Here is a 23202-nt window from a genome sequence, read left to right on the forward strand (position 1 = left end):
TACGGTTCGACCGTCACGCGACATGCGCTACACAGACCAAAAAGTTTGAGACGATGTAATAAAAGATTCACTTTAAAAAAAAACAGAAGATTATTAATTATTATCTACATAATTAAAAATAATCACCAATAAAATGAGCCCTATATAATAATATTGTAAGTTCAATTCGATTTCGTAAGCTGAATCAATCAATAGCTAGTTTTTATAAAATACAGTCAAGAGAAATTTTAATAACTTGTAGAAAACGGAACGATACCTAATCATCTTCATATAGGTAATTGTATACGGAACACTCCCCGTAGTTATAGGTATTATGATTACTGTTACAGACTTACAGCGTCGGATCCGGTCAATGCTTTTGAAATTTGAACAAACCTATGGAACAAACGCTAGTCATTTTGAAATAGACTGCTGAAAAGCTTGTGGTTGAATTGGCACGAATTTCGTATACAATGCCGCCGAGTGGAAGCCTTTTTGTAGTTAGGTAATGAATGTCATTCATTACAACCAGAAAGGCTTCTAGTGTGATGTGCCAAAAATGTTAATGTATGTGCGTAACATATCTTTTTATAGCTTTTAGGAAGAACTGAATTCCAATCACTATGAAAAACCTACAATGATTCTCGACAAAAATGAAAACTACCTACTAAGGAAATACCAATTACTCACTTGGCAAGTTTTCTTTTTCAAAAGCAAGAAAAACCGAATAAAACCACTATTTTTTGGTAAAAACTCATTATTAAGCGAGTTATTATTTTTAACGGCGAAATGCCGGATATTCAATTCAATATTTTAATTTATGGCAGTACTGTGCTGCCACAATTTTGCCAATGTCCTGTAGCCTATTGTGAGCATATTATAATATTCAGTGTCTAGCCAAATATTCGAGCTGTCAAACGAAAACCAAACCAAAATCGATAGCCATGGACGTGCCAATCTCCTGTGCTTATATTATTTACACATCACAGCCTGAATAGACAACTAAATTTTATAGCTATTTATAGGACATGAACGACATGAATATTTCTTATATATAAAAATGAATCGCAAAATGTGTTGGTAAGCGCATAACTCGAGAACGGCTGAACCGATTTCGATAATTCTTTTTTTATTATATTCCTTGAAGTACGAGGATGGTTCTTATGTAGAGAAAACGTAAACATGTACCACGGGCGAAGCCGGGGCGGACCGCTAGTCTACTATATAAAAATAAGTCGGGTTTTCCTTCCTGACGCTATAACTCCAGAACGCACGAACCGATTTCAACGGTTTTGCATTCGTTGGAAAGTTTAATATAAGTTAAATATAAAGAGTTAAATATAATTCATATCCGAAGCGAACATATAGTTAAAAATAAATAATGTAAATTGACATCCTTATACAGATAAACTGCAAGAAAAACTAGTTCTAAAATACCTACTTTGGAGTTTTCCCTACCTCTTCAATAACAAAAGTAGGTAGCAATTACAAAGATTCCAAGTTAAAATTATGAATATAAAATATATTAAATAGGGAATGTTCATATTAAATAACATTATATCTGCCTCCTTGATTATACAATTAATTAAAACGGCGAAGAATTTCAATTATACCCAATTTAATTAATTAAACTATTTTGTTGATAGAATAACTTAGAGGAAAATAACAATGACTTCAATTCAAAATCATCACACTAAACAAAGACTAGGAATCAGTATGCAGATTAATAAATTCTAAGCTAGGTTTTTATTTTTTTTACCCTCAGGATCGCCAGACACAATGCACAAACCTCTATGCATTCGATCGCCACAAAGTGTACCTTGCGGACAATTGCTACAAGTCGTTCCGGCTTCGTAAATAGGAAACCCCTCTATATTGCCAGCTGGACCATAATTGCAAACAGTAAAAGCGAGTATCTGTGGTTCTTCACGTTTTTTCTGTTTCCCAGAACTAGCTATTGATTGATTCAGCTTACGAAATCGAATTGAACTTACAATATTATTATATAGGGCTCATTTTATTGGTGATTATTTTTAATTATGTAGATAATAATTAATAATCTTCTGTTTTTTTTTAAAGTGAATCTTTTATTACATCGTCTCAAACTTTTTGGTCTGTGTAGCGCATGTCGCGTGACGGTCGAACCGTACGATAATAATTATCGTACCTACAAATACGATAACTTTGTTTCACTTTTACCGTGGTTTCATAAAACCACACAACATTTTTCTTTCTTCTCCTTTGAACACACAGAAATATAGGTAATGTAACAATTATAGGTTACAAAAGAAGTTTCTTCATACCATCCGCATTTATGGAGCCTATATACCAGCCTAAATTTTTTTACCGACTTCATTTTAGTAGCTGTTGTTTTGAGATACAGTTTTAACTATTTTCAAAAGATCTCTGCGTCTCTCATTGAAAATAAGTCTCCCATAAAACAATACGGATTAAACTTATATTACCTAGACCCTTTGTAATAGAATATCAACAAAGGTAAGAAATAACCTAAATACCTTAGTAGGACGGTATAGAAATGATAATAACAGGTTCTCATTAGCAACAAACTAACACATACCTACTTATTAAGATAAGATTAAAACGTACCTAGCCAAGCGTTAGTTTTAACTTACGAAGAATCCATACTAATTATATTATAAAAATGCGAAAGTAACTCTGTCTGTCTGTCTGTTACTCAATCACGCCTAAACTACTGATGAAATTTGGTATGGAGATATTTTGATACCCGAGAAAGGACATAGGCTACTTTATTTTTTTTATCCCGGGAAAATGACGCAATCCCGGAAATCCCACGGCAACGGGAACTATGCGGGTTTTTTTTGACTGCGCGGGCGAAGCCGCGGGCGGAAACCTACTATTACATATTTATTTTGCATGGGAATATCCATAGATTATGCTGTGGACTATTCTATCATAGATTATTTACAGTTTTACACCCTGTGTTTACACCATTGACGCTTTAATATTTCTGATTGACGTATACTATTTTCGTTAACTTTTATGCTTATTTGTAATATTATTACATAATGCGTATTGCATTAGCAATTTCGAGTATTTTTATTTGGAGTTTAATTACTTGCGATTCTAACAATGTAACAATGAAATTGCAAGACTATTGTAACCATCCCGATTGTTCGTTGAAAAACCAGCACACCATGTGCGTAGCTAAAAACAAACACAGTTCAAGGTTGTTCGCTTCTGGCATGACAATGTGGACAAGATACCAATTGCTGTTATTGCATAATAGACATAGGGACAATATAGCAATGGGGCTGGAACCGGGACAACCTCCAGCCGCGAATATGCGAAAAATGTATTGGGATTATGAGCTGGAAGAATTGGCAGAGACTTGGGCACAGCAGTGTCAGAAGCGACATGATGAGTGTAGGAATACTATAAGATTCAATGTTCTACAAAATTTAGATGTTAGGCCAGTGGTACCTCGAGTAACGGAAGCGCAATTATTGGCTGATGCGGTAGGGGCATGGTTTTCTGGATCTAGAGCATTGCATCCTGACTATGTGTGGTCATTTAGACTCAGTAATTGTAGTGCTCCAGGCGGCTGTAATGCGCACTGGTATTCCGCGGCAGCGTGGGCGTCTACGTGGAGATTAGGATGTTCACAAGCTCTTTGCACAGCCAAAACAAGATCTTGTGTCTACTTTAGGAAACGGAGAACATTGTCGACTCCTACAGACGGCGGATACGTCACGCGAACGTCTACTTCAAGTGAAAACATACTCCGTAGAACCAAGTTCACGTCAGGTAGATCTACAAAGTTTCAGGATTTTAATGTTTCGAATAATATCGATGAAAAAGAATCTCCGTTACACAGAGGAATGTTTGAAGTAGTAGGAATCAAATATTCGAGCTGTCAAACGAAAACCAAACCAAAATCGATAGCCATGGACGTGCCAATCTCCTGTGCTTATATTATTTACACATCACAGCCTGAATAGACAACTAAATTTTATAGCTATTTATAGGACATGAACGACATGAATATTCTTGTGATATTAATATTTTATTAACTACTAGCTTTCCACCCGCGGCTTCGCCCGCGCAGTCAAAGAAAAACCCGCATAGTTCCCGTTCCCGGGGGATTTCCGGGATAAAACCTATCCTATGTCCCGGGGTAAAAATTAGTAGCCTATGTCCTTTCTCGGGTATCGAAATATCTCCAAACCAAATTTCATGCAAATTGGTTCAGTAGTTATTAGTTAAGGCGTGATGGAGTACCTAACAGACAGGCAGACAGACATTAAATTAAGAAAGTCTTTTAAATTGTAGGCTAATTAAGATAATTTTGATAGATATAAAATATGATATCGTAGAATTTGAATGAAAAAGTCACAGAATGATTTATCACATAATATTGTATATAAGATAAGCACAATATAAGCGAGTATATAAGTAAGTTTTTGGCCAAAAATATCATTGCAGTTCGAACTAATCTCTCGATCCTTCTTTCACCAATAGACAATTCAGAATAAACCACAGGAATAAACCGTCATAGAATTGAAGTTTCGCTTGGCTTATAAATTGAAGAGAAATTATTCACAGTACGTTCGTTTTGATTAACTTATATAGCCATTTTTATGATTTATAAAATGTCGTACAGATTAGTTCAGATGTCATTAAGAAGCATTGTTTTATTGCTGATGGTGCTCGGATTTTTCTTCAATTCCGAATGCAACGATTTAACATCCACTGGCCATTTTATAACCTTGGGAGTATATGGAAGCTACAGTGTAATTATAATGGGCTTGTTATTGGAAGCTGGATTAAATATTCCATCGAATAAATTCATTGAATCATCATTTCTTTCAGTGGGAATCGTTTTAAATCTCCTATGTGTTGTATTATCTATCATAGACTTTTATAATGAGTATGATTTCAAAAAGAATCAAAGTATGAACATGACTTTGCTTTCTTCGTTAAGTATAATCATTTTTATGGCTGATATTGGACTGGCACATTTCGATTGATTTATATTTTAGTTTTTTCATTTATGCATTTACTACTTACTTAAATACAATATTAAAATAATTTCGTTTTTTTTTTAATATTTAGTTATGTAGCATTTAAATGCATTCTTTATGTGAATATTTAAAAAAATAGAAAAGACAATGAGGCAGGACTCGAACCCCGGTCCTTCTTTATTAAAAATTTCACATTTCATTCTTTTTTTTTATCTTTACAAGTCAAGTCTTACAAAAGGTACCCTGTGAAGGTGCCTATTATTTTATCAAAACTTTTCACCTACCTAGTTACGCATAATATAGGTACCTACATTTATATTTATAACTATATAGGAATTCGGTGGGTACCTGATACCTGTTTAAAGAAGGTATTATAAAATCACATTACCTACTAAATTCTCTATCTCTTGCTATTCAAAAATATATATTACATGACAACGATTTTTGTTGTAAGTAATTCAAATTTAACGCAATTACATAGGTACTTTTCTTTTGTTTTCATCAAAATAATAAATATGCAACGTAATCGAAGTGTTCCTTTTACCGGGGAAAACTAGCAGTTGCTAACAATACAGATGAATGGATGGATTGGATGTTTGTTACTCTGGTAATGAATGGATTTGTCAGAATGTGTTATTATATAGCCATAATAATTGTACAAAATCGCAACCAAAAACAAAGCCATCGCAAAGCAAATTTCAATACAGTGCTGCCTCTGTCGAACATTCTCCTAACTAAAAACTTTTAGCGCGTGGCGAAATTGGGAACTAACACCGACATCTTTTAAAACGGCATATTTTGATGACAGATCTTCCAGTGTGTTGCTTGATGCGGCTAAGATGTTTCCCCATTTACAATAATTTTACTTATTACAATATCCCGTTTATTAAGTATTTGTTATTGATACTACTACATATTATATACTGTTTATACTTATAAATTCACTATGCAATCAAAACAAAGTTATGTACAGGTATAAAATGCTTAAAACTTTATATATTTTTTTATAAAAAATGTCTATAAACTTATTTCCAATCCCAAATTCCCTCAAACAAAAGAAATGTATGCATTGGTAATTAATTTAACATCCATACTCAAGACAAACTATGAACCGGTGTAACCCTTTTCAAATCGACATCTGATCTCAAATAGAACTCTGGGGGTATATTAATTAGATAAAATTGGCAACATTGTATAGCATCTACAGACGCTCCAATTTGGTTGGTGCCAACCATCCGACCACGACCAAATCGGAAAGTGTAGAGAGCGGTCGGTCCGACATAATTATTATTAATATTGGTTTGACGTGGTCGGATGCGCCGGCGATACCGACCAAACCAACTTCCTATCCGACCCAACCAAATTGGAACGTTTGGAAGCTTTGTTCCAACCAAATCGGCTCATTCCATAGAGTAATATAGGTAATTGGCTCATTCGCATTCGCAACGCCGCCGGTGTGTCAACATGAACGCGACATAATAATAAAATTACTGGAACTATATAAAGACTTTCCCTGTTTGTGGGACATAAAGTAACAAAGATTACGCAAATAGAAATGCCAGAAATCAAGCGTATTTTATTACGTTAGAAGTATTAAAAAAAATTGACAGTGCGGCTACATTAAAAACTTAATATTTAATATTTCATCGAATGATTCTGGAGTCATTCGAAGATATGTTCGGAAACCTTCATCATCCAATTCCTAAAGTTAATTGGTTAAGGATTAATGCTGTATTGGTTAAAATCGCTTTGAAAATTAACCATTATTTGTCGTAAAACGTAAATGACAAAAAAAAGTTATTGTGGGTTATCCATAAGAGATACCGTCGCGGACTTTTCTGTAGACCTTTTCAATGTTTACAATACTTAGTACATTATATTGATAAAACTCGTAGGGTTCAGCCTGCGTTTGCAATGTAAGCGGAAAAAATGTAATCATTTACGACATCACATTAGAAACCTTAAAAATAACAGTACTTCTCCACTATTTAATGGATTTTGTTATACATATAAACTTTCCTCTTGAATCACTCTATCTATTAAAAAAAACCGCATCAAAATCCGTTGCGTAGTTTCAAAGATTTAAGCGTACAAAGGGACATAGGGACATAGGGACAGAGAAAGCGACTTTGTTTTATACTATGTAGTGATAGTGATGGTCAACTGACAGTTGGAAGGCCAACCGTCGGACAATCTGTAGCAATGTTGGAATGGTTGCCATGTCGGTTCCAATATGGTTGGCACCAACCAAATCGGAGCGTCTGTAGATGCTTTAACTTAGGCGACATCTTTCGTGTGAACAAAATTTGACAGTTCAGTCAATAGTCAATATTGTGGAAAAAGGTCACAAGTTGCCACCCTATGATTAATAATTGATTTCTATAGAAAAATATGGGCTCCAGTGAATCGCAGGATTTCATTAAAATATGTTTAATTAAATGTGTAGACAATTCACATTTCGCACACTGAAATTAATATGGCTATAACTATGATTTTTTTTAATTATGGCTTCTAAATAGGAAACCTTTACACTTACAGTAGAGTAAAGTTTAAACTTTAAAGTTTAAACTTTGTATTAATAATAAATAAATAAATATATGCTATGCTCTGCACAAACAATAAAGCAGAATTTCCCCAACTCTCGTGACAATTAGGTAATATTGTACATTATTTAAATGCCGGCAGCACCATATCTGCGGGACTCCTTTCGTGGCAAGGCTTATTCTATGTTTATTGTCTTAAATTATTGTATATGTTACGGGCAATTTGTTAAGTCCGCGCCGTCCGAGCACTATTAATAATGGCTGATTTGTATTCCTAAAGCCCTACTCAATTGGGCTACGTGATTAAAATAGCATGATTAATCACTTAATCCATATGAATAAAGCCCACCCTTTTATGGCCTATGTAATAAAATAGGTGAAATGAAGTGTCTTTAGAGCATAGTCGTTGGTTTGGCTAAGTTTGTTGGGGTGCGTTTGGTTCGTTTCGTGTTTTTTTCATACTGCAATTATTCATATTTCAAGTGATAAATTCAAGCTATCTCAAACACTTACTTATTACATGGACCACGAACAGTCAGGAATTATTAACAATGGCCGGTCAAAGTGATAAATTAATCACTTTGCTCTTCGCTCTTCAACCTTATTAATAATGGCCGGTCGTTATTAATAAAGCCCAGTTAATCACGTCCCCCGTAACATATATACTATTCACCATTGTATAAAGTTTATAAGTAGGTATCACTAGTATGATGTTAGCGTTAGTAACAATATGATGTCTGATTAGCTTGTTACCTACAAGTTAATAATATAAAAAAAATCCGGTCCGTTATTTTCATGTGAAAAAGTAACCGAATTTCATTTTTAAGCGCAATAATAATATTAAAAAACATATTGCATAAGAAGAATTAATATTATACCAAAGATTTTGAATATTTTTGTACTTAAACGAACTACGAATATACTAAGCGAAAATAGTTAATATATTATACTTACTTTATATAATAAAAATGTTGTGTGAAACCACGGTAAAAGTGAAACTTTCCCGTAGCCGACCGTCACGCGACATGCGCTACACAGACCAAAAAGTTTGAGACGATGTATTATAATAAAAGTTTCACTTTAAAACAGTATTGACAAAGAGCTTTTAATTTCATAACAAACTAGGTAGGTAATCAAGCTTAAGAGCGAATGCTAATTAATATGTGGCTTACTTATGAATCTAAGTTATTATAGGCAGATGGAGCGTTGCTGAAAGCGAATGCTCTAAAAAGTCTAACGTCATTTCCTTACAGCTATGTGTGGTGTCATTTCGCCGCTGCACTGTGCCACACTGTGCGTACAGTACACGGTGCTCCTGTCACAGCACGTGCATACAGGAGTCCTGTGTGCGCGTTATGTTACCACACATTTAAAAATTTTCCCAAATTTTGCCCGACTGCGGAAGAAAGAGGGTTAAGTTTTGCGAGTGTATCTATGTATAATATTTCTTTGGCACGCCCTGCAGCATGGCGTGGACCGATTTTGATTTATGAGGTGTCGATGCAATCATCTGAATTATTATGGTAGTGACGTAGGCTACATATAAATTAAATTAGCAGTCAGGTTTTTATTTTTATTTAATAAAATTTCTTGTGTAGTAACTATAACTTTTTATAATATTGTAAAAAATCTTTTTACATAAAGTACCTACCTACTAAAGTTATATGTGGACAAAATAATTGTAAGCCAAACTAATCTACAGAAAACTTATTTTACCTTTTTTTTTGTTTTTGGGAACCTATTTTACAGTGTTTTACTGCAACAAGAATGCATTTTTGCGACTAGATGCGCTATACGCACTGGCTATACGGCTATAGCACTGGCGGAGGTTTGTAGTTGCTTTTGTTTTTATATTTTCTTTGACACGGACGATGAACGATTATCATGCTCCATCTGATCTAAGGTGGCTAAAATATAGAAAACAACTTTTGATGAAAAAAAACCTTTTGTTCTAATATACCACTATACTATATACAATATGTTTATTGTTATTTTTCAAAGTTCGAGTTGGCAACACTACAATTTGCAACTGACACTTGACAGTCTTTAAAGTTGGAACTTGGAGGTGTTTATTACTTTTGTGCTCTGCCTTCGAGCTATTTGCTTTCGATTTTTCGTTTTTGCTACACGAAAATAAAATATTGTTAGTGCAACTGATAATTTAAGAAGAGCATCGAGAGAAAATTAATTATTTGTCGTGCTTTACAACTACCATGAGCTTATACAGAGCAAGGTATTAACAATATTATATTATTAAATAATGTTATGACCTGTAATTCAACACTCTGAATGCCCATATTTTGATTAATTGCAAAAGAGGGCGGCATATTATTTTATGTTACTCTATCAGCACTTTTAGTTATTCAATAGGAAAACATATTAAAGTATGTTTGCCAACTAATTTATGCTAATTTAGTATATGTACTTAAATATTTTTTAATAGCTGTCCGAAAAGAAAATTTTAAATCGTATTGCTGATTGAATATCAATTTATTTTATAGTTGATCATAAAATCATTAACACCATTCTTATGATAAAATATTTTTTTTCTTTCTGTTTTGTATGCCTACCCTTCATTATTCTTATTAAATTAATTTCCGTTAAGTCAACATTCAAAATAGTAGGTAGTTAAAAAATATTTTAAATTTAAAATATGGTTTAAACTGGTTAACTGCTGATAATATCCTTGAACCCAATGTTTAACATTGTCTGAATAACAAAAAGTATTTTTTGTATTCTTTCTCTATTTTCTAGGCAGTCTGCAAAACTACAATTAGCTTATAAAAATTTGTAATTATAGAAACATTTATAGGTTACTTACTTATGAAACACCTTACTTATGAAAATTATAAGTACAATAAATAAAAATATAGATTGATTTTGCAGTAAATTTATGATCAGAAGTAATTGGAAGGTATTAAATAGTGTAATTATTTTTCTGTTACAGAATTCAAGCATTTAAAGATCTTCTTGATAAAGATGAAGTGGATATGAAAGCTCTTCAAAAGTTAGCATTTAAGGGTAATAGTCATTTTAATTTCTATTATACTCACTGCTTGTCCAGGCTCCACCTGGGTTGACGCGAGATTCAAATAAAATGATCATAATAGTATGTAATGTATATGTATGAAAATTTAAATTGGTCTAGATTTTTTTCCGTTAAATTGTAACAAAAAGTGTTCTTATGGAATGTAATTTCAATAATTCAAATGTAGTGAACAAATGATTATCTTAAGTTGAAAACTCAGAATATAAATTTTTGTTTGAATTAATTTATTTAGGGGTGCCAGACAAAAAGGGCCTCCGCTCTTTAGTATGGAAAATTTTGCTGCACTACATTCCACCTGAAAAGAACTCCTGGGAGTCATATCTGCAAAAAAAGCGACAGCTATATAAACAATTAATTGGTAAGTTATTTCTTCTTAATAATTTATTTCTTCACTATTTGCTGGTACCTGCGGCGTCACTTGCATAGTACCTGGGTAAAAAGCCTGTGTGCTGATCCAGACTATAGTGTACCAAAGGACTTTGACTGAGTTTAGGGGTATGCATGTTGTAGTAAGCTTGGTTCATTGCATTATTTTGTATTAAAAAAACTAGGTTTGATCAATGGCCGCCCGAAAATAAAAAGGTGCTCTTCTGTCATTCGCTTTTCATACAGATCTGATTAGGTTTTTGTTTATGTTAGGTTAGACCAATCATGTATTCTTTCTTACAAACTTTCGCGTATACAATTTGTATGAGGCTACCCACTTAACTTTATAAAAATCGAATAAAATATAGTCTTTGTCATGCAGAAAAAATGTAGTGCATAAGTTTATTTGTGAAAACATAAATACAAAAACACAAATGTTTCACCATTATAATATCAGTATAAAAGTTATTTATAGGCATAACATAAACATTGGCACATATGTGTATTTTCGTCTATACATAATACATAATATTCAAGTAGTCCAGTAACTGCAATGGTTAGCAATATAGTTGTTTCATAACTTCTTTTCCTATAAACTAGTAAACTGATGCTGTTATTGCAATCTTACACCTATATGAAATATAAACTCACATTGTCAGCACTATTCTTTATATATGGGATAAACTCAACTTTAGCAAGACAATAGATATTTAAGGTATCGGGATGTTCTAAAAAACGTTGAAACAAGCTAAGAAAGTAAAAATAACGCATAACAAAGTATGTGTAACTAGAGATCCCAATTTTTTTATGTTGGGTGACATTACTGGGAGTTGATTATAAAATGTATTTTAATGTAGAAACAATATTTTAGATGAGATCATTGTGTCTCCCGGAGGCCCTACAGATCATCCGCTAAGCATAAGCCCTGGAAGCTCTTGGAGCGAATACTTCAAAGATAATGATGTTCTACTGCAAATTGATAAAGATGTGAGAAGACTCTGTCCAGATATATCCTTCTTCCAAACAGCCACCGAATTCCCTTGTTTAGTAGTAAGTGCAACGAATTTTGCTTTTTTAGACCAGAGTTAATAAAAAAACTTTAAACACTAGCTACTTAATAATAAACTAGCTCCGCTCCTGTTGGTCTAAGCGTGATGATATATAGCCTTCCTCTATAAACGGGCTACCTAACACCGAAATAATTTTTCAAATCGGACCAGTAGTTCCTGAGATTATCGCGTTCAAACAAACAAACAAACTCTTCAGCTTTATTATATTAGTATAGATATAATATCATAGCATAATTAGCTATGTGTATCGATTTTTACTTTACTTATAGATAGTTAACAGTAACGGAGTGAAGCGATTACATAAAAGAGTTCAACAGTCTGTATTGAACTATTCTACTGTGGAACGAAGAGGCCTTGGAGTCGCGAAGGTAACAGGTTGACGGTGACATGAAATTAAAGTGCTTACTAAATGTTTATCGGAAGCTTGTTTTATTGTTGAGTTATATTATTATATAATATTAAGTTATAGTCAATTATTTATGATATTTTTGATGGTCATGGAAGATCATGATGATTTTGACTGGTCAAACTTATTTCATGACATATTGGAATTCATTCAATTGATTTTCGACGTTTGGCTGAACGAACTAGCCCCTTTAAGGTTTTATGAAAGTCAAAGGCTTAAAAATATTTTTTATTTTAGCCTTGAATAAAACCTTAAGCCAGACCTGAGTATTGACTAGTCAAATTTAAGAGCCGGAGCTTCGAGATTTGACTGTAACAAAATATTATCTATATAATATGCTATTTAATACCATGTTGTTTTAAATACCCATCCTTGCACAAAAAATTGAACCATCCCTCATTCATTTACTGCTTGCGTGTAAAAACGCTTTGTCTTAGTTACCTGCATTTCAATACTTCACTGATATTTATCAGTCATCCGCGCCCTGCTTTTTTGCTAAACGCACATGTACATTTTGCTAGAAAAGCACCGAATACTTTTCGTCAGCGAAATTCGATCACATACTACCACTTAACATCAGGTGGCCCATCTGCCCCTTTGCTTGCTGTGACATTAAAAAAAAAAAAAAAAAAAAAAAACATTAATTTCAGTTGAGCAATGAGATCCGTAGATCGGAAAGTTTAACGAGCGGGGATTACGCGCCGCTGAACGAGGGCTGCGAGGCGCATTGGGAGGTGGTCGAGCGGATGATGTTCCTGTACGCTAAACTGAACCCGGGACAAGGGTACGTGCAGGGCATGAACGAAATCATCGGACCCATATATCACACGTTCGCTATGGACCCGGATGAGGAATTTCGAAGTACGTACAATAAAATAGGATGTTTTTTTACGATACAGACTTTTTTTTCACAACTTTTCAAGTGAATGAGTTAAACAAATCCGAGATGGCCGACAACACAAAATAGGGTTCGGTTGTTATTTTTAAATTTAATTTTAATTCATTAATGCTTTTCATTTCCTATAGATATAATTTTAAATTATAAAGTAGGTACCTACGTACAAGAATTACGTATTTGTTTAAAATATTATAGAAATTCAACGTCAAATATGAATTACTTATGATAGATTTAATTAAATATATATTCCAGAGCACGCGGAGGCAGACTGTTTCTTCTGTTTCACGAATTTAATGGCGGAAATTCGGGACTTTTTCATACGAGCACTTGATGAAACAGAGAGCGGTATTAACTATATGATGGCGAAATTAAACGATTGCTTGAAACGCAACGACAGAGCAGTTTGGGACCGTCTCGAGAAACAGGAATTACGCCCGCAATACTATAGCTTTAGGTGAGAATACAGATAATGTAACTAAGAAACCCTTTGACTTAGTCCCATATTTTTATGCAAAATTTTCTACGTAGTAGGTATAAGATGTATAGACGGTAATTTAGTGTTCATATTTTTCTTTCACTAATATTTATATAATTTTTTTTTATATTATTCATCATAAAAATAATTATTAAATGATATTGAAAAGATATATATACTAGAGTGTAACTAACCATATAATATTGTTTACAAATTTATCTCCATGGTTAAAACAAACTGGAAACTACATTTTACGCAACAGGTGAACGGCCAGAAAATGGTCATAATTATAGAGAAAATTGTATAATGTATCGTAAATTACTAGCCACGGTCATGACTTACTATTGACAAATAAATTTTTCACAAATGCTTATATTATAATCTGTGAATGAACTAATGCGGATAATTGATAGGATTTGATTTTTTTATTTTTATTATTACAATAATGATAATTTCTTTTTAAAAGTGCCCACTGTTAGGTCATCTGAAAGAATCATTTATCTCTGTTTTAAACAAAAATGAAAAGTTTTAGTAAACGACGTCCTATGCTTCGAACTAAAACCTCTAAGTCTAGACCCTTGAACTGATTTGACACGAGTCTAATTAAATATGTATTATTGAAATGTAGTCGTGGCAATTCCAACCAGCGGTTGGTGATGTGTCATTAAGATTAATTTGAAAGAGGTAATAAGTATTCTTGTCCAAAATTAATGAATTTTAAAGTCTCATAATTTTTTTATGAACACGTCTGTTGTGTGTGTATACATAGATACATAAGTACTTATGTGTCTTTAGATTGCTTATAAAATGTTATTCAGTTAAAAGACCTACAAATTGTATTTACGAAGAATATTCTCCGTTAAGTAGATAATTATTATTTATATTTATTAACGTTAAAAACCCAACATAACATAACAACACACATATTATAATATGTACCAAATTATAGACCAAATTAGCCAAATCGGTTCAGCCACACTAGTTTTAGCGGTACAAACGAACGCCAATTGATTTTTACAATTTCATTCGTTATTTCCCAAGTAACACAATTACTATAACTTATATATTAAAGCGTTTTAAATATTCGCAATTTCATTATTACTTATTTTTAAATCACTTTATTTTTCCACAGATGGCTTTCCCTTCTCCTGTGTCGAGAGTTCTCTCTACCCGATGTGGAACGCATTTGGGACTCGCTCTTTGCCGACACAAATCGATTTGATTTCCTCATTAACGTTGCCTGTGCCATGATTATGTAAGTTTTTTTAAGCTATTGCATAGCTTCTATCGCGGGCCTTGAGCGCGGGGACCGAATCGAAAAATTCCGTAACGAAAAAACCTCACGCTCCCCACTCCGACGGACACGGAGGTGTGGCTTGAAGGAATGCTATGCAATAGCTTTACCGCGGCAGTCCCCGAGTGCCACAGGTCTTTTTATATTTTTAAATTAAGACAATCATAAAGTTTTACATATTCTGTATAAGCAGCTATTTAACAATGAAATAGTGTTAGTTGTAACTAAAGCTTTTTCTTTTCTTTTTTCCAGTTTAATTAGAGATGATCTACTTACCGGCGATTTTGGGTCAAACGTCCAACTACTACAAAATTTCCCGCCAATGGACGTCAGTCTCATATTGAACAAGGCCGTCCAAATTGCTAATGATTAATTTTTATAATTGTTCAGGTTAAAGACAGAGTAAGTTAGGTTATTGTACAGTACATATTTTCGTGTTCTTGTATTATTAAGTAAAGTATTCCAAGCATATATAAAAGAATTATTGCTAACAGATATAGCTACGATTTTAAATACAATAATTTAATGTTCAAAACCAAGCTGCATTTCAAATTAAATTCGATGTCACAAAAATAAAAAATTGATCTCAGACATTACATGAATTTAAATTTCCAGTATCAAAAACATATTTACTATTAAAATTTATTTTTTTATTATATTTGTGAATGTCTGCATATCCAATATTGATATTAGTTGTTGTAGGATTATTTTTAGATACATTTTACTCATAGAGCTTTTATAAAACTCGACACTATTCTTAAATGACTGAATCATTAAACTAAGGTCAGCTTGATATAATACTTAGATAACTATTTTAACATATTTTGAGTAGGTTTGTTTAACAAATTATGCATTTCTTAATATATATTCAATTGCTTGTACATAATTTATTGAACGAATTTTATTATTATTATACTGCCCTAAAAGGTGTACAACATTGGATTTATATTTTATACTTATACAAATTATAGTTACGTGCCATTGTATTCTTGAAAAACAAACATTTATTAAAATTATATTATCTATTCAAAGTTACCTAAAATATGTTAAAGCCTTATTTTTATTTGAAGTTTATATTTTGATATTACATTTTTATAAATTTGAGTGTTATATTTGATTTATATTTTATTATGTTGTTTATTTTTTGTATAATTTACGTCAGAGGATGTTATTTTTCTATATGTACCATAAGCCACTGAATCTCGGAATATTCATGTTTCACGCAAGAATTATGAGTTCTTAGAATCAATTAGAATTAATGATATATGATTTGTTTGTTGATAACAATCCACCTAGGTTTAAAGCAACTCTAATTCTAATTCTCACACCAGAGATGCAATTCAAATATTTTAGTGCCATAAATAGCTAACAATTTGTAAATTTTTTAATTAAAAATGTCACACCATGCATTCAACAACTTTACAGAGCCTAAAAACGAAAACGATGTGATGATGTAATAACGAAAAATAAAATCTATTAATTTTATACATACTTACTTTCTATAAATTACTTTTTTACATAAATTAATTTATAATTTTAGAGTAGTTAGCGTTAAAAATGTCAATTAAGTGTAGTAAACAACAACAAGGCATTTAATATTTTTTTACGATTATAATTGATCATTCTTAGCACAGGCCTTTCAATTTTGTAAATGATTTAAATTTAGGTTTGTTTATTGACAAGTAAATATTTAAAATAATTTTTAAGATAACTGTGGTATAATTATATTTTGTTAGAAGGTCTTCAGCTACTAATAACTGCTGAAATTGACAGTTTTGAAGGCTCATAGATTTATAGATGTATGACTATCTGTAGTATAATTTAGAAGTATTGTGGAAACACTCCAAAGCAATATTATTTTCCCATTTTAGTATACATAATGAAACATGATTTGTACTGAGTAATATTTAAGTAGTATATAAGTAGTTCCTATCTAAGGAACTACTTATATAATAATAATTAATTAGTAAACGACAATAACATTTTTCAGGAATGTCTATTGTATACTTTATCTACTATTTACATTTTACTTAATAACGAATTTATAATTATTGTGAATAATAGAATAAGATTTTGTAATAATACTTGAATTTAATAAAGTCTTGTTAAAATATATATTTTTTTTATTCCACCAAAATATAAATTAATGTATATTCAGTTCTCACCTGAAATATACAAAAAACGTATGAGTTAAATTTAAAAGGGTCAAATAAGTAATAAAACAAATGTACTACGGCTTTAAAGATTTAATATAAATAAAAATTACAATTAATCGATTTGTACATATTCATTGATAGACAATCATAATAGAAAGTAAATATTTTATACAAATATAATGTCATTTTATATTTTCCATACATACATACAACTATTTTAAATTGGAAACAAGAATATACTTGCTCTTATTACTAAAGTGAAAAATTAATTACTCATTCAAAGTAAACTACTGTAGCAAATGAAGAACGTATCTGAATATAATATAGAACCTTAATGACAGTATTTTACCTGCAAATAAAAAACTTTATTAAGGAACATATTAACGTTGGGTTCGCCTTAAATGTATTAAAAAAATATTCTTTCAAGCCGAATAGGTACAATCTCATCTTTTAGAAAAGTCTTTTTTGTATGACAGTTTATTTTCGAAAACTAAATTTATTTATTGAACTTAGAGAACCCATTGTTTGATATTGTTCAACATTTTATGCTAAGCATAAATTAAAATAACATTTAATCAATGGGAGTCAAACATCTTAAATTATGAGGGATAAAAGATATCACATAATTATTATGTTCGTAAATACTTTTTACAAATTAAAAATCTTGATTTAAGACAGAATATATAAAAAATTAAAACTCCCATTAACCATGTCAAGAAACTACAATAAGTGTTACAATCAAAGTTTGTGCCTAAGTAGATGCACCCAAAACATGGTTACAACAGTTGTTCAGTTACTGAAAACAATTTGACAAGCAGTACAAAACATAAATTAAATAATATTTCAATTTAAATAAAGCCGAAGTATTTATTATTTAATCAGGATGAAATAGCGGTAAGCTTGCTTGATCCCTGAAGTCATGATCTTAGAATGTGATATGAATCTTATTATGTAGCCAATCTGTTAAATATTTTCCTTAAACCTAACACAGAGATATTACAAGTGAAGACCTATGATTGAACAGGTTTATATGTAAATATTAACTTTAGTACCATTGAAAATGTTTAATATTTTATGTAAATGCTACACAGAAACATCAAGCAGCATTGCAGTCAAGAACTAATACTCTTTAAATGAATACTCCTCTTCGTATCACTTTTACTCATTCAAGTATAGGTCTCTCGGATACAAACAATCTAATCAGTACCGAATCTAAAAAGAAAACTTAATATGCTCTGCTTTCATTGCGCTTATACCTAAAAACAAAACCTATTGATAAAAATCAAAATAATTTATTTTTAAATAACCATCAATAACAAATAACCTGGATAATTATATCTTAATTTACCATTCTATTTACCTATCTACTTAAGGGAACTAATCCGTTCGAGGGACATGTCTAATCTCAATTTTCGCATTTCACCTCTGTTTCGATCACATCTATCAAGATATCAAATAAACACTACTATAGCACTATTGGATATTTGCTTTGAAAGAATAATATATCGTGATTACATTAATAATAACTGATGATAGAAAATAACGAAAGTAGCTCGCAGTCACTTGTAGCAAAGTGCTGGTTTCATTGTCTAGTATGCACACCATGCATGTGTATAGATACAGTGAAATACGTTAAAAATAGATTGTATTTTTTATGAGCTATTTATTATTTTCTAGAAAAGTATTACGTTATCGATATTGTATGTCAAAAAATATGCAATATTTCCGTGAAATGCAAACACACCTTGTTATTTAGACAATGTCACCACCAAGTAATTCAAGCACCATTACTTTGCCACTTCGATTACAACAAAAGAAATGAATAAAAAACAGTTATAAGTAAGTATATAGAATGCTAATAATGTACACATACAGTAAACTGATCAGTGACGGTGTTCGCACGTCGAATATTAGCTGAATGTACTTACTACTGGACGCAAGCGTGATTCCACTTAAACGGGTCTACGGTAATGTGATGTCTAACGATCATAGCGTAAGATTAATTCTTATAAGCGACTTCCACACGCTATAAAGGCGGTAAGTCTTCGTAAATAATCATAAACAGTCTTTTATCTGTACTTTCTATAAAAATTGACCAATGTACTCCTTACATCGCTCATATCTCATCGCTCTTGCAACGCGTCATCTCCTGTACGACCTTTATAGCCATGGATACAAAACAGCTATTAAAATGACACATAATTTTAAGTTTCAATAATCTAGTACAGTCACTGATACCGTCCAATCACTATGTAATCATACTATTTTTCCTGTTAATACTTTTTTTATAAATAAACATATAAAAATATACATTTAAATTATGTATTTAAATATTATTCAACACAGATTTAACTTATTAACAGTTTAAAAATAAATAAATGTGTATTCAAATCACGATATTTAAACATCTCACATTATATTCCAAACGATCGGGATTTTAAAATTTTCTTTATTATATTGTAATTTTATTTAAATATAGGTTATTTTCTCTTTTAATACTTTCATTTATTTCACTAACTCCGGTTCGATATCTGAAAATTTTGTTGAGATTCACATAACATAAATATAAATATAGTTTACGATTACACTCACTAAAATATGTTCGATAATTTAGTATTAAATAGACAGCCATAATCTAAAGTATAAATCGTATTACCGGCGAGACTAGTCGTAATAATAAGTTTGTACGCTCACGAGCACTGACGAAGAAGTGAAGCGGGAGGCCGGCGGGCGAGCGGCTGGCGCCAGTTCCGAGTGGATGAACACATAGACACGCGGGCGCGGGGCGGGGGGCGGGGGGTACGGGTTGCGGGACGAGGGTGATAGCACCGAGTAAACACCGGAGGGTGACGGTAGATCGTAAGCGGAGTGTTACCGGCGGGCGCCTACTGGACGACGCAGCACTTGCACTTGGGCTTCTTCTTGAGGGTGACGTGCTCGGGCTGCAGCGGCTCCTGCGGCGGCGAGCGCTGCACCTCCACGGGGCCGGGCCGCGCCTCGCCCACCGCCGACCCGTTCTTGGTGCCGTTCATGGCCTTGGGCGTGCTCTGCTGCACGGGGCTCGCCGCTTTCGTCTGCGGGGAGCCCGGTGGACTAGCCTGCAAATTGTACTCCTGCATTAGTATATTAGTTCGCGGGGAAGTTTGCGCATCAAGTTTCAGTAATTTTAACGTGATAACGTTTTTAAAATCGTTTTAGTCGGGTGACATGTTCAGAAACTTGTGTCACACCAAAACCTCACGAGCGCGATCGCAGGTATAACGAGAGAGAGACGGACTAATCTCCCGTCTCATCTCGAGCGCTGCCACCAATAAGACGTTATCACGTAAACATCTCGATCGTAAAACTACTTTACAAACAACCAATTTTTTTTATATGCGCAAGCTTCCCCCACTACGCTTAAAAGTAGCCAAGTTACGTGCCGGCAACTATACCATTTTACATTTAATCCAAATATGACAAACAAATATTTTATTGTGAAAAATAATAATAGCATCGCGGAAAACAAATTGACTTGATAACGCAATTATTTTAAAATAAATTCAGCAAGTTGTTGGACATTTTCAATATTTATTTCTAGCATCTTTTATTGCATTTGTCATTGTGTGTTTATATTAATGCAAATACTATAAATTACGAGCGTTACGCAAACAAATAAATCAACTACAATGTAATTTTAATACCTAGCAATCCATGTTTTTACTTTGTAGACGACAATGAATTCATAGCGGAAATAGTTAAATGCTTTTAGTCTATATTTAACATTTAACTGTCCATCGATTCGCGACGCGATGTTATCGCATTTTATATTCTAGGCACCGGCCCTTATGATGACCATATAGAGTAAGGTTCCCGAATAGAAAGTAAGCGACCGTCTTGCTGTATCCGCTGTTAAATTTAATAAACAACAGCCTCGTTCAGTATGCGTTCATTGTATTTTATCATGACGTTTAAAATGTTTAATTTGGTTTGACTTATTATTTCAAAGATCTACTAACAACGCATGTATTTAACAAGTTAAGTGGTTTATGAGTAGGTGCTTAGAACAGCAAAGAACATCATAACGCGGAATTTTACTGATCAACGATTGAACAAATATGACGCAATTTAAACACTCCAAATCATACGTCAACCTCCACTAACGATAATCGGCAAATTCTGTGTGTTTAATTAACTATTCTAATGTTTGACCCATAAAGCCAATTACTTCAATTGACAAACGATAGATTAGCCGTTTCTGGGAAGGTAATTTGTATTTGAATTGATTATGCAACAACTGTGGGGACGAATCGTTATTTCGACATCCCAATAATATGCAATTAATTTATATTTAATAACGTTTCAAATTAACTGATAATTTATTTTCATTAAAATACTCTGAGTTGCTTAATTACTGTGAACTTTTATTAAATAAAAATGGAATTGCATAAGGACATAGTATGAAAAATAGACAATCAATCTATGGATATGGTAATGAAATTCGGGGATTATACTATATTTATTGGTATGACTACTTTTTTAAAGGATACTAACATAAATCATTATTAACTAGAACTGTATTTCAAGTTAGTTTAAAACTTCGGCCATACCTCGGGTTGATCGCCAGTCGGTAAAGTTTACGATTTAGCAGTTGTGTTACGAACTTCAGTCGTTGCTAACATTAAAATACTTACGTGTACATTATTAGCGACCGTCTTCTCTTCTTTCTCCTCTTCATTAGAGAGCAGAGGGGCGCCCGCGGGGGGTGTTGGAGTGATCGGCTTGCCGCCTTTGATCAGGGAGACGATCTCGTCCGCCTCCCGACTCAGGTCACCGTCCGGCCTGAACGGATTGTCCCACCCACTCTCCGTGCTGAAATATTGTGATTGATTACAATAAAACACTGCGAACAACGATCTGGAAGTGGACAAATCCGGCCAGGGCAAAATAGTTGTCTATTTGTGAAAAGTTATAATGTAAATTCCACTTTACTGTCCTGTGTGCTAATTTCATACAGAATCTTAACTCATGTATTTCATTAATCATACAGAATACTTTAACGTTTGCACGTTTATGGATAGTACCTACATGAGGTTTAAATATCGAGAAAAAATAATATTTTTTCGGAAACTGTTGCACGTTAGTACGTATTTATTATACATAAACTCAATTGACTTTCTCAGTTGTTATATTCTCAGTTCAATATACTGGTTATTGCTTTTCAAAATTTTATTAAAAATGAGAACACATGTAGGTAAGGACCATTGTATAATAAAACCTTGGACAGAATTACGTAATCCGACCAGAAGTCAAGAGTTGTTAATATTTTACGATTGTCCATCGAATTGCCAGTCGCAACTTTTTAAACAAAGTGGTAGACCTTGACCATAATAAATTATTGGGATGATGTCGCCTTACGTAATAATAGTAATTCTATGAAAACAATTTACGATACAGCGAGCGACAAAAATATAGGCTAATTTATAACGAGTCCAACAGCCTTGATTCCCTGCTTCCCATTTATCATTTATTTTCTAAATAGAGATGATCAAGCTGATAGTTAAAAACAAAATCTTGATAAAATTGTTTTTAATTTTTTAGCTATAGTCGATTTAATAAAATTACCTACGCTATTTCAAACTACACTTAGATGTATAAATAGGAATCAATTAAGCGTTAACATTTGTAATGTTTCATGATTTAATATTCAAATGAAATTGTAACAATCGGTTCACATCTCACATGATGCGGACCGTTTTAATTAACACTTTTAAGGTACGAGCGCGTGCTCCGTCTACTTTCGTAATAACTATACCATTAATTAGATTCTGCCACCAATAATTAGTGACACAATCACGCGGTTCCCGTAACTACAATGTTTTATATAATGTTCACAAATGTACTCTGGTATCTTTCGAAAGATTTTATCTTTCACATTACTTTTTTTTCTCGGAATAAACAAGCAGTCGTGTCTCGCGATAAAA

The 23202-nt window shown here is 32.7% G+C and overlaps 3 protein-coding genes across 5 annotated transcripts in view; 2 read left to right on the forward strand and 1 right to left on the reverse strand.

The window, feature by feature from the left end:
* The first annotated feature begins 3026 nt into the window (after positions 1-3026).
* On the forward strand, positions 3027-3959 carry LOC149491361 (venom allergen 5-like). Its single transcript, XM_089700702.1, has one exon. The coding sequence runs from the start codon at positions 3027-3029 to the stop codon at positions 3957-3959; it is 933 nt and encodes a 310-aa protein (XP_089556828.1).
* A 5642-nt stretch (positions 3960-9601) lies between these two features.
* Positions 9602-16488, forward strand: LOC149491362 (TBC1 domain family member 13). 2 transcript variants are annotated; one of them, XM_089715317.1, is made up of 9 exons: positions 9602-9758; positions 10473-10546; positions 10807-10932; positions 11812-11990; positions 12280-12378; positions 13067-13277; positions 13567-13768; positions 14922-15044; positions 15336-16488. In XM_089715317.1, exons 1-9 carry the CDS (start codon positions 9739-9741, stop codon positions 15454-15456), a joined length of 1155 nt encoding a protein of 384 aa, XP_089571443.1. In that variant the 5' UTR covers positions 9602-9738; the 3' UTR covers positions 15457-16488. The 2 variants fall into 2 exon arrangements, with proteins under 2 accessions (XP_089571443.1, XP_089550442.1); XM_089694316.1 differs by lacking the exon at positions 12280-12378.
* Positions 16489-17314: 826 nt separating this feature from the next.
* The window catches only part of LOC149491363 (uncharacterized), a 29367-nt gene continuing 23479 nt past the window's right edge, over positions 17315-23202 (reverse strand). For both annotated transcript variants that reach the window (XM_089698215.1, XM_089698209.1), the window contains exons 5-6: positions 21913-22090; positions 17315-20337 (exon numbers count right to left, since the gene is read on the reverse strand). In XM_089698215.1, coding sequence (XP_089554341.1) covers positions 20125-20337; positions 21913-22090 — 391 coding nt within the window. In that variant the 3' untranslated portion in view covers positions 17315-20124. The remainder of the gene's footprint in view (positions 20338-21912; positions 22091-23202) is intronic.

The sequence above is a fragment of the Colias philodice genome, chromosome 1, assembly GCF_061535455.1.
Source record: "Colias philodice isolate Cphi_HAF_F1 chromosome 1, ilColPhil1 Martin Lab GWU primary, whole genome shotgun sequence".
NCBI lineage: Eukaryota > Metazoa > Arthropoda > Insecta > Lepidoptera > Pieridae > Colias > Colias philodice.

Coding starts and splice junctions, on each gene's coding strand:
- LOC149491362 (XM_089715317.1), top strand. CDS start 9,739: ATGAGCTTATACAGAGCAAG. Junction 9,759..10,472: donor ATGAGCTTATACAGAGCAAG/GTATTAACAATA, acceptor TTTCTGTTACAG/AATTCAAGCATTTAAAGATC. Junction 11,991..12,279: donor CCGAATTCCCTTGTTTAGTA/GTAAGTGCAACG, acceptor CTTTACTTATAG/ATAGTTAACAGTAACGGAGT.
- LOC149491361 (XM_089700702.1), top strand. CDS start 3,027: ATGCGTATTGCATTAGCAATTTCGAGTATTTTTATTTGGAGTTTAATT.